The 11558-nt window shown below is 31.3% G+C and overlaps 2 protein-coding genes across 3 annotated transcripts; one reads left to right on the top strand and one right to left on the bottom strand.

The window, feature by feature from the left end:
- Positions 1-452: 452 nt before the first annotated feature.
- LOC120191834 (transformer-2 protein homolog beta-like) lies at positions 453-806 on the top strand. Its single transcript, XM_039194730.1, has one exon. It carries the CDS (start codon positions 453-455, stop codon positions 804-806), a length of 354 nt encoding a protein of 117 aa, XP_039050661.1.
- A 546-nt stretch (positions 807-1352) lies between these two features.
- LOC120192172 (peroxisomal acyl-coenzyme A oxidase 1-like) lies at positions 1353-7655 on the bottom strand. 2 transcript variants are annotated; one of them, XM_039195004.1, is made up of 14 exons: positions 7405-7655; positions 6528-6636; positions 6386-6447; positions 5941-6150; positions 5616-5703; positions 5383-5545; positions 4762-4960; positions 4339-4536; positions 3950-4081; positions 3562-3682; positions 3164-3274; positions 2330-2399; positions 2025-2208; positions 1353-1929 (listed from the first exon to the last, which is right to left on the bottom strand). In XM_039195004.1, exons 1-14 carry the CDS (start codon positions 7540-7542, stop codon positions 1720-1722), a joined length of 1995 nt encoding a protein of 664 aa, XP_039050935.1. In that variant the 5' UTR covers positions 7543-7655; the 3' UTR covers positions 1353-1719. The 2 variants fall into 2 exon arrangements, with proteins under 2 accessions (XP_039050935.1, XP_039050936.1); XM_039195005.1 differs by lacking the exons at positions 6386-6447; positions 6528-6636; positions 7405-7655 and adding an exon at positions 6238-6378 and having other exon boundaries at positions 5941-6152.
- Between the last annotated feature and the right edge of the window lie 3903 nt (positions 7656-11558).

The following is an 11558-nucleotide window of genomic DNA, read 5'->3' as shown; positions in this document are numbered from 1 at the left end:
TAATCAGCCCACTCCCTCAAGGTACCCTCATCCATGCACAACCCATACAACTTGGATTTTGTCATGTTGAGTTTTAGACCTGATGCAACTTCAAATATTCTTAAGATTATCTTTATGTTTTTTAATGAGTCGAGGATGACATCCGAAAAAACTATCAGGTCATCCGTAAACTATAAGTGTGATATCCAAAGGTATGAAGAGCTCACTGGAACACCACTAAACGCACCATTGGCTATTGATTTTGTGAAGGCATTTGTAGTCCAACGGTTAGGATAATTACCTTTCAACAAGAGTTTTATGAAAAATGAGGGGAAGGGGAAAGGTCACAACACTGGAGAGAAACAGAAAGACCCTCGGCAAGAGGTTGGGGAAAGGTTGCTGCAACGGTGAGATGAAGGGGAACCGTGGATGATGCAAGACGCAGAGAGGAGTTTATTGTGTTTATCAATAACATGAGCAAGAGGACTCATCAAGCAACTCTTAGAGACGTGTTCTCAGAATATGGAGAGGTAGTAGATTCTTTCATTGTATATAGGAACCAGAAGAGGGTAGGCAAAAACAAAACATTTGCTTTTGTCCGATTCAAAAGATGGTTGGACACCGTCCGAGCTGTTGAAAGAGGTGATAAAAGGAAGTTAGACGGCTTTATGATTAGAGTTTTCATGGAGAAGAATGTCGAGCGTCATCACAATAATCCAAGAGATAAGAAACAGAATGGTACAACTAGGGGGGCAAACGTCTCGTATGTATGGAGAAAACGAGAAAGCTTAAAGGATACCAGATCCTTTAAGGAAGCACACGCCTAGGGGTAAATATGATTGTTACTCTTGTTTTTCTCGTCTTTAATCTTGGATAAAATACATTACATATTATTTAAATATTCATAAAATTAGAAAATAATTACTGAAATTTAAAAATTATAAAAAAAATTAATTAATTGTTATGAATAGATCACATCACCGTTTAAAATGAAATTGATATTGATTTCCTAATTACAATCAAGTTAATAACTTTATCGATTATTACAATCATATCAATTAAAAAATTAACATTCTTTTGTTAAAAAATTAACATTCAAAACATATTGAATAATCTATTTGTTATAATCAAATGATTGAATCACTCATTTATAACAATAAGTTTCAGTTAGGAACACAAAGTTAACAATTAGAAACTATGTTAGGCACGAGATTTGGTGATTGATTGCATGACAGATTAAGATGCATGGAGGCCAGAAATCAAGAAGCTAATATTGTTGTACTTTAGCCCTATTGAATAACGATTAAATTAATATAAAGTTTTAAAAAATAAAAAAAAAATAGATAAACTAAATTCATAATTTACGCATAATATATAAATTAAATCTATAATTTATATACAATATAAAGACACGTTACCAATTCTTGGATCGATTTGTTCAGATACTTCCTTTATCCGTGTGTAACCCCATCCATTACAGAATACATAGAACACATCGATACGAGCATATCACCCTTAATTTTTTCCCATTACATAAGAATCAACTGTCAAGGGTGTCCTTCCTCAAAAAAAAAAACTGTCAAGGGTGTCTTCAAGACGTTTAAGTCCCCAAATAACAATAAATAAGAGCCATGATCTATTCAGAGAAGATAGACAGCTAACAAAGGCAAGTTAAGCTGACCTTTTTCTATCATACGGTTCAAACATTCGACCAACTGAAGGGTAATTAACTGTTTTCATTCAGAGTCTTGCAGTATGGATTTGTTGCTTCAAAAGTGGTCGAATATACTCATGGTAACCATCCGGCACATATGTATCGTTCAATGGACTCTTCCATGCTTCGTCATAGAGTTTTTGGTACACATTTCCATCAAACCGACCCAGAACCGAGCCAAGGTAGTGGTCAGTGTGATTGAATGCATCGACAAGGGAAACCGCATTCGGACGGACCTAAGGTTGAAATGAGATCAAAACTAGTGAGACAGCAGCAGCAAACTTTTGCGCTGTGATCACCTAATAGACAAAATCAAATACATGAAACGAACCAGGGAGTAGAGTAATCTGAGCTGTTCGTTTGCTAGTGCACCTTGCTCCGGGGAGATGCAGCCAGTGGAGAGGAAATCACCGAGATGTTTGTGTAAAAGAGACAAGGCATATACATTGCAGAGGTTCTCCAACTGTGTTTTCACTCCTTTTCCTGGTATTTCTTGTTGCAGTTTCTCTATGAACCTGAAAACAAATGACGCAGACATGAAAATTATAGTTTGGTTCCTTCAGTCTATAAAAAACCTCATCGATTACTATTTTTGTGCCCCCGACTTTATGCAGGGATAAGAGGGGAGAAGCTTACTTGGAAACGATAATTAACTGACAGTGAGCAACAGCAGCCTCAACCAAATCAGATGAGATATCAGCAAAACCTGAAAATATATTTTTTTAAAATGTTAAAGCTCATTAAAATTATGGAGTTGAACAACTTCAATGCAGAGAGGCCGATTCACACTATATATCATAACCAATTAATGTTTACCGAGAAAATAACAAGTTTTGGTAAGAATTGGAAGCATGAGTAGAGGTGTAGTCGAGATGAGCTGAACTTGAGCTCGACTTGAAATTTGAGACTCCAAGTTTGGGTCAAGCATGATTGAGTTCAACTTTCAAAAGCTTGAGCTCGATTAGATTTAACAGATTGAATTGCTTGAGCTCGATTGAGTTTAAGTTCAAGCTCAATTCAAGTTAAAGATTGAAATGCTTGAGGTTGCTTGATTAGACTCAAGTATCTAGTAAAAAATGAGCTCAATTCCCATGCTCAACTTCAAGCTTGATGATTTGTACTCAAGTTCGAGTTCACATTGAAATTTTTCAACGATTTAAAAATAAATAAATAAATAAATATATATATATACCATGCTCACGAGCTACTCAGTAAAGCATGAGGATAGTCGAAGTCGGCGTACTCAATAGTTCAAGCTATTTGAGTAATAGCTCAACTCGACAATGAATGAGCCAAATTCGAGTTTTTTCTAGTCAACTCAAATAGTTTGTGAGGAAAGGTGTCTTGTTTACACCCCAAACATGATCATCTACTAGTAACCATGCAAGAGTTGACTTGGTTGAGTAACATGACAATAAAAATAACATGCAAAAGAGTGTTTATTCATCCATCAACGTCTAGAGAAGATACCATCTTCTGGATTTGAAAATCCGCTAAGGGTTTGAGCACAGGAAACAGACATCCGAGCAGCTCTCACTTCAAATGCCTCCAATATAACACTAGGTTTCAGCCAATCCTCAGCTGCAAGTCAACCGAATAATGAAATAATTATATTGTTATTTACTAAATATTTACTTTTCAAGGAGTATGGAACAATATCCATAGAGTTAGCAATTATTTGTAGATAAGAATTAAAATAAGCTCGAAATTATTTAGAAATCAATAAGAGCCAGCAAACTTACTCATAGGCACTGAGCATATCATAACTGACAATTGTAAAAATGACAATATTCCATCGAACAAAGAAAACTCAAGAAGCAGATACAAATTGTAGACAAGCTCAAGAGAAAAAAAAATGGAAAAGATACCCCTTCGAACTTCACAATGGCATTGCATTAGGTGCTCTACTCGTCCGAGGTATGCCGTTGTCCCAACAGGCTTCTTTCCAGACGCTAGCTGGGCAACAGTCTTCATTAGAATCCTTGCAACCTACAAAAAACATTTCCACTTGCATCGTCAATAGATGGCACCTCATCAGCAGCAGCAGCACAACATCTAAGGATTCTAGATTGGATCTCTATTTTCAAATGTGATACTTATTTCGTTTTCTTCACTATAGATTCATCAAATCAACATAATATACCAAGAAGCACCAGAAAAACAGCTGACAGGATATTGAGGTCAACGATTCTGAACAAATTGAAGAAGATGAAAGGTGCCAAAAATAAAACTTGCAGTATTTCACATTTTTCATACCTGCAAAAGCAGCACAATATTGTCTCCTTCAAAAGTACAGTTAGGGATATAAACTGCAAATAACTCAGGAAGCCCACTGCAAGAAAGATAACCATGACCACCGCACAACTTCCGGCATTCTTCAATGGCATCCTGCAAACATATTTATTTTAGCCAAGTTAAAAGCACAATTGAAAAAAAACATTATTGACTGTTATTTCGTAATGAATGTCGACTTTTAAAAGTAAAGAGAGATCTTTTATTCCATCGAAGTGGTGATATAGTAAGAACTATGCAAAATAATTGGCCAACCAAAATATATTAAACTACAGCAATGTTTGACAGTGGAGAAAACTAGTCAATATATTTATGAGAAGGAAGAGTATTGAAAGTTAGTAACAGTGGCATACCGCAGTTGCAGAAGTGGTAATAGATTTTAACCCTGCAGTACATGCATGAACCTCAGGTAATGTTGAGAAATCATTGGCTTTCAATCTCTTGGTCACATCAGTGTATAGCCATTTCAGCCATTCACCAGCAAATCTGAAAGCATAGGCAGAAGCAAGCAAAGGAAAGAGTCTACTTTGCTGAGTTTTATAGTTAATCACCTGAAACAAAATCAATAAAGGTAAAAGCAACAGATGAATCAGCCTCGAGGACATGTAAAATAAGTCTCAAACTTCAGCAGCAGCAACCAAATAAATACCCTTGAACAGAATTATTGAAAATTTCTACCCAAAAAAAGCCATTAAAAGTGATCATAAAAGGTAGCAATGTACAACAATCAGTATGTGAAATACTATATGTGTATACGATACAAAAGAAAATAGTACCTGGGTCTCTGGACCACCATTCTGTGATCCAAATTGTCTGCGAACAGCACTATACCTTGTTGCAATGCAAACTGCCCTTGATAAAGCACAAGAAGATTCAGACACAATTATTTGTCGGACAGAGACCATAGTACCATAAAGCAGCTGGCGTGGAACATCAGATTGCACATATTTGCCTTCTCTTGTAACCTGCGAAACACTGAGACATTTGGAGAGGAAACAAAATAAGCAAACATCAAAATAGTCAACTTGTTTATCCATTAAGCTCACACTATAGGAGCAATTTTAGCCTATGTCACTTTTTTAGCTTCCTTTTTGGTGGCTTTCTTCAATTGAGAAAAAATATTTTTTTTTTATAAGTTTTAGGTTTCTGAGCACTCCGAAACCTCTCTTATGTTTACTTAAGTCGCAGAAACTTAGCAGCCTTGCAACTTCAATCAAGAAAAAAGCTGCTCGTTAAAGGAAAATCCTAGAAAGATCTTTTTTCAAAAGATAATTCCCACCATGGCTACACTATATTCCTCCACAAGGAGCCAATCAGATAAAACAGTGACAGATGAAATGTTAGCCTTCCGGAAAATAAAAGACAAAAACTTGGAGGGGCACGGTTATTGAACAAACCGCATTAGCATTTGGTTCCTCAGAATGCGCACATGATCAAATCTCAGAAAACCATTGTCCATGCTGTTATATGCCCCACTTCCAAATTTCATTCCAATATCACCAACTGTAATGCCTGGGAGAGGCGAGTGGTCATCCAGACTACGTAGCTGGATGATAAAAGCTAATAAAAGAAATCTGAATTAGTATCTGCACTACCAGATAAATAAGTAAATTTATGCATTTGGCCTTACCTTGCACTCCATAGTCTTGCCCATTCGTTCTAAGACGAGCATAAACCACAGCATGTGTGGATGCTTTACCCAGTCCACCAGGCCACCACTATCAATAACAAAACCCCTTATAGAATGTTAAGTCAAGAAATGCAAGGAGATCAACATAAGGTTACAACATGTCACGAAGTATAAAAAGTTCTACACGTTGAGAAGAGTCCGAACCAAACAAAAATGCAGATAATGACAATTGAAGCACCTCTCATGATATATTGCTTAGCATGATGTATCATTGATCAATGTCAAAGATTGAATGAGTCAAAGGATTTTTAACCATTTTACTCACTTTGCTCGAAGTCAATGTGGGGCTATGAATGACAAATTCATCAGTCTCAGGATCAAAAGTTGCAGTAGTCTCAAGCCCTTGGACATTGGAGCCATGACCAAGTTCAGTTTGTGCATAGCATCCAATTATTTGCATCTTATATGCCATTGGCAGCCATTTCCGTTTCTGCTCCTCAGTTCCTTGTCCTTCAATAGCAGGTATAAACATTCCCTACGAAGAAAATCTATATTAGCAGGATAAAACTAGATTCAAATGATGAAAACTTCAAACCCAAAAATCAACTCAAAGAGACCATCATGTTAAATAAAATTGGGCAAACTAGATTTGAATGATGAAGTTAACCAAGGTTTCTTGTGTTTTCCAAATTTATTGCTTAGCTTACAAGTGGCATATGCAGTACTTCTGAACTGAAACTTAGAAATGGGAATCTGAAAATAAATCTTACCCGGTGAAGGTTTGCGTAAGCAGGCTGATCCACATAAGACCATAATGTCATTGACTCTTCTTCTGTCAGAAAATAGTATAATTTATTCAGATATCTATGGGAAAAATCAACGACACTATGTGGAGCCCAGCAGAAAACAAACCAGAAAGATTAAGCTCAACTGTCCGTTTCACTGCATGAGCAGTTTTTCTCAAAGTATCTTTAAACAAGTCCTTCCTACTTAGCATAGTTCTATTATCCTTCCGAAAGATCTATAGAAAATAGAAACAAGATTACTTAAATATGAAAGAATTATCTTTAAAAATGTCAAAATGAAAAGTGACTCTACTCGTTTAGGTTACCGAAGGAGTGAAAAATTAAGAATGTTGAATATCAATCAGTACAGAAACTAGAATAATGACAAGAACCACAGGCAGAGATCCAGTCAACCACGTAAAAAGAACTCCGTAAATCATATCTTTGCATCATTTCACTCTTCAATCATGTCAATTCCTTGGAACTACGATTGACCAGAACTCGGTAATCTAAAATTCTAAGCACAACTTGAGATACAGGTGAAAGTTACCCCTAGTACAAGGAAACTTTGAACGGTAGCTGAAAAAGATCAAGAACATCACATGCTGATGCACAGTTAGCAGACAGGGATTGAAAACTGAATTTATGACACCAAATGAAAATTGGATTCTTCCTACATTTTCGTGAGAAACATACAGTAAAACACTTTCTTATGGAGGATTACAGCGAAACAATGTATTTTTCAACCCAACTAACATCTAGACTTCATCTTTCCCCCATGTTCTCAGGAACCAAACAGAGAAAATTAAACTAGACAAAGCAAAAGAAAAATAAACGATTCACGCGACGGTAAAGGTGCAATAACATCAAAAATAACAAACTCAACCATCTCAAGTTATATTCAACCAAAAGTCTCAAGATTCTTAAAACATATACTTTCCACCGGCACAATGTACGTAACAAGAAATCACATGAGAAGAAAAGAAAAAGAACAACTAGATCACCGAATCACTAGCGACGAGACGAGCCATTCGATTGGACATGTCGTAGGCGTGACGAGAACCTGCCCAAATGATCTTCATCTCTTCTACATCGAACGACGCCTTGCTCCTCTCCTCGGCGAGATAATCCAGTGGCTCCATTTTTTTCTCGATTCCAACCGAAATTTCAAAAACAGCAAATTAACAAAAAGAAAAAGAAACAGAAACAGAAGGAAACAAAGCAGTGAATTTGTATTTTGACTTTCGGTTATGCAGAGGAAAATGAAGGGAAAAAAATAGCAAAAGAGTAAGGAACAGAAGCAGCTAGTTAAGCTTAATATAAACAATTATAAATATATAGTATATATTTGAAGGGCCTTTACTATATTTAATAATTAAATAAATAAAAGTTACAAAATAATCATTAATTTTCTGAATATTATAATAACTGTAAAAATATGATAAATTTGATGTCTATTTTATAGTAATTTGATAGAATTTAATGATAATTTTGTAAAAATTTAATAATATTTTGATAATTTTTAAAAAATTAATGATTAAAACAATTATTTAAGTATAGTTTAAGACATATATATTTTACTTCACCCTTAATATTTTAAAGCTTCGATTATTACAAAGAAGTTTCTTGAAATTTATTGACGGCGAAATGGTTGTATTTCTCAGAAATAACGACATTAAAAAAAATAAGGGGCTAACTATCTAAATGGTCATTTTTGTTTCAACTTTGTCATTTTTAATCATCAATTTTAAGAGTTACATTTCAGTCACTTATGTTAGTTTATTAAATTTTGGTCACTTACGTTATTGTTTGTTATATTTTGATTATTGAGTTGTTAACTCTTGTTTTTTTGATAATGTGGCATGTTAATTAACGAGATTAAATTTTAATTTGATCCTTAAATTTTAGATAGAATACTCATTGACTCTTAAGCTTTAGATAAAATATCATTTTAATCATAAACTTTAGATAAAATACAAATTAACCTTTGAATTCAATCAAAGTCTCCCACGTTGGTCGCCACTCACCACTGTCACCATTAGTTATCATTGGCTACAATTGTTGACGACCGTTGGACTCCAAAATTTTCACTCCACTCATTTTTAACCTCTTGAATGTTGATCTACTATCGATTTCATCAAAAAAAAATGACCAACTCAATAATTTTAGTCTAAAACCTTTCGAATTCCTTTAATATTAAATCACAATAACGAATATATCATTAATATTCCTTTAAAAATAAGAATACCAAAATTTTAAATTTATACCATAATCATTTATTCTATTTATAATATTATTATGTTATATATTTTTGTAATGTTTATAATATTAATTTTAAATTTATAAGGTTGTAACGACAGTGATGAAACTTCAATCTAATTTTAATTTTTGTAATGTCAGATTATTTTTTGTTTTTGCAATGGTATTCCTTTAAAATAAAGACATCAGGAATATATAGCATAGAATAATTAAATTTATATTTTTTGTAATGTGTTGTATTATTTTTCTTTTGTAATGTAATGTATTATATTTTAATTTATTTTGTTATGTTTATAGTGTTCATTATATTTTTATATTTATAAATATAATGTTATACATTATAATCCATAAATAATTAAATAATAATAATTTGACACCGTTTGCATTTATAACGACATTAAAAAATGGAGTAATTAGTTTCTATAATCTGATACCATTAGCATTTATAAGTTTGGTGCTTGATGTTAATACCGCCAATAATGTTTTGCGTAAACTACATATTTAGTATCTTAACTATTACTTTTATTTTATTTTAGTCACTAGACTATTATTTTTTAAAATCATACCTAATATTATGTTTTGTTTCATTTTTGTCACCTGCAATTAAAAGTTAATAAAACTACTGTTGTGACATTTTTTATTTTTTTCAATGACGTTTTGGCACTATCTTATCATGACACATCACTAGTTCTATTAAATTATTAACGGTGGGTGACCAAAACAAAATGAAAATATACTTTTAGGTATGATTTTGAAATAAAAAATAATTAGATGACTAAAATGGAAACAATGATAATTAAAATACTAAACGTATAATTTATCCTAAAGTTTTAAGCGACGGATCTGATGACGATCTCATTTACGAGGGCAGATAGAAATCAATTAAACAAGTCTGACAAACATTAAAAGAAACAGGTAAATGTCCTATATCTAAATGCTATTAAAAAGTGTCTATATCTGTGTACTATTTTGTTTATAAATTTTTGGATAAATTACATATTTAATATCTAAACTATTATTTTTTTATTTAATAATCAGTTTTTTTAAAAAAAAATTATATCTAACATTTAATTTAGGTTTAATTTGGTACTCTGCCGTTAAAAAATAAATAAAATTGCTAATGTTTCATTTTCTAAATGTTTTTAAATGATTATATGACATTACCTTATAATGACACGTCAATATCACCGTTAAATTTTTAACGATGGATACAAAAAAAAATCTTAACTAAATGTTAGGTATGATTTCGGAAAAAAATAGTTTTGTACCAAAATGAAATAAAAAATAGTTTATATACTAAAGGTGTAGTTTACCCTACACTCTTACGCATATATTCACGATATTTTTAAGATTTAATTTTTTATTTTAATAAAAGATTGTTTTAATAAATACTATAGATTTTATTCTATTTTAAAAATATTTTTATACATAATAATTTTTCTATTTTATCATATTTTTAAATTAATATCTATAATATTTAAATATTTTAATTAATAATATTTTCTAAATTTTATCAAATAAATAGTAAATACTTTAAAATTCTAAAAATACATATAAAATCAAGAATAAACTAATTATATAAATTGGGCATTTTCCTCTAATAGTATATAAAAATAATAAATTAATGACTTAAAGAATAAGAACCATACAATAAAAATTTAAAAATTAAACTAAACAATTCAAACAAATAACAAATAAAAACAAACATTATTGTAGGTAGTAAATAAAAACATAAAGATACAAATAACAAGTTTATATTAATTTATATTTAGTAATTATAATCGTTTATCAATATATAATCAAAAATCCAAATCAAAGACAGATCAATAAGATAATTAAATAAATATTATTTAAATCTAAGAAAAAATTGTCAAATGTAACTCTAGGGAAAAAAAGAATATAGTACAACATAGAGGAAAAAGACTTCGTATTAACATGAACTCGATATTTTGCTAAATAATGTTTAAACGTAAACATTTTTTTATTAATATGATGTAAGTATAAAATAATATATGTTTAAAGATAACTCTCAACCTTTTAACATTTAACGTTCGTACCCCTAACATTCTTAGTGCTCGAACCCAAGAGTTATCTCAAGGAATAACAACAATTATTTTACCCGCACGATCATTGGTGTTCATTCTTAAACCTCGTCATTTAGATAGATAAATATTTTAAATTGGATATTTGAGTTTAAATGTCTGTAAATAAATGTTTATAATTAATTAGTTGTTAAATAAATTAAGAAAATATGTGTTAAAAATTAAGCAATTAGCTTAATTTATAAAAAAATATTTAATGTATTATTTGAAATTAAATATTATACATAATTAAATTATTTAATAAATATACATTTTAAGAGATAATTAGTTATGAATGAAACAAAATAAAATTATTGAATATAATATACATAAAGTGATAAATAGGTGCTAATGAGTGTTGGTACAAGTGATTGGAATTCAGGAATTTGAGATTTCAAGGCCAAGTTCGAATCCTACTACCGTCACTCTTGGTGGACAATCTGTAAATTCCTATGTAAATCCAAATCGAGTCTTAAGTATGCCCTAGTCTTGGACTAGAGAAGTCATCCCTAACTTAAATTTATGTAAAAAAAAGGATAAATAGGTTCATAAAATGTCATTTTCTATATTTTTTATATAAAAATAATAAGATAATTTTCATTTTTTAAACAAATTTAAAATATTAATTTACAGTTGATTTCATTTTTTTCAAAGATTATCAAACATGGACTAAATTAGAAGTTTCCCAACAAACAAAAAAATCTACTTCTTTATGTAATAGTTATCATCATGAAAACTTCGATGGATGTTATGAAAACTTTTTTTAAAAAAATCTGCATTTTATGTTTGGGTAAAGTATATATATGGTCACTAAACTA

The sequence above is a fragment of the Hibiscus syriacus genome, unplaced genomic scaffold (genome assembly GCF_006381635.1).
Source record: "Hibiscus syriacus cultivar Baekdansim isolate YM2019G1 unplaced genomic scaffold, ASM638163v2 tig00116971_pilon, whole genome shotgun sequence".
NCBI classification, from domain to species: domain Eukaryota; kingdom Viridiplantae; phylum Streptophyta; class Magnoliopsida; order Malvales; family Malvaceae; genus Hibiscus; species Hibiscus syriacus.
This window is presented reverse-complemented; position numbering and strand designations above follow the sequence as displayed.

Bases quoted from the DNA above. Each gene is read 5' to 3' on its own strand.
- LOC120191834 (XM_039194730.1), top strand. From the start codon at position 453: ATGAGCAAGAGGACTCATCAAGCAACTCTTAGAGACGTGTTCTCAGAA.
- LOC120192172 (XM_039195004.1), bottom strand. From the start codon at position 7,542: ATGGAGCCACTGGATTATCTCGCCGAGGAGAGGAGCAAGGCGTCGTTC. The intron at 6,637-7,404 runs GTGATCTAGTTG...TATTTTCTATAG, and splicing joins GTCTCGTCGCTAGTGATTCG to ATCTTTCGGAAGGATAATAG. The intron at 1,930-2,024 runs GTTCGTTTCATG...TTTCAACCTTAG, and splicing joins TCAGATTACTCTACTCCCTG to GTCCGTCCGAATGCGGTTTC.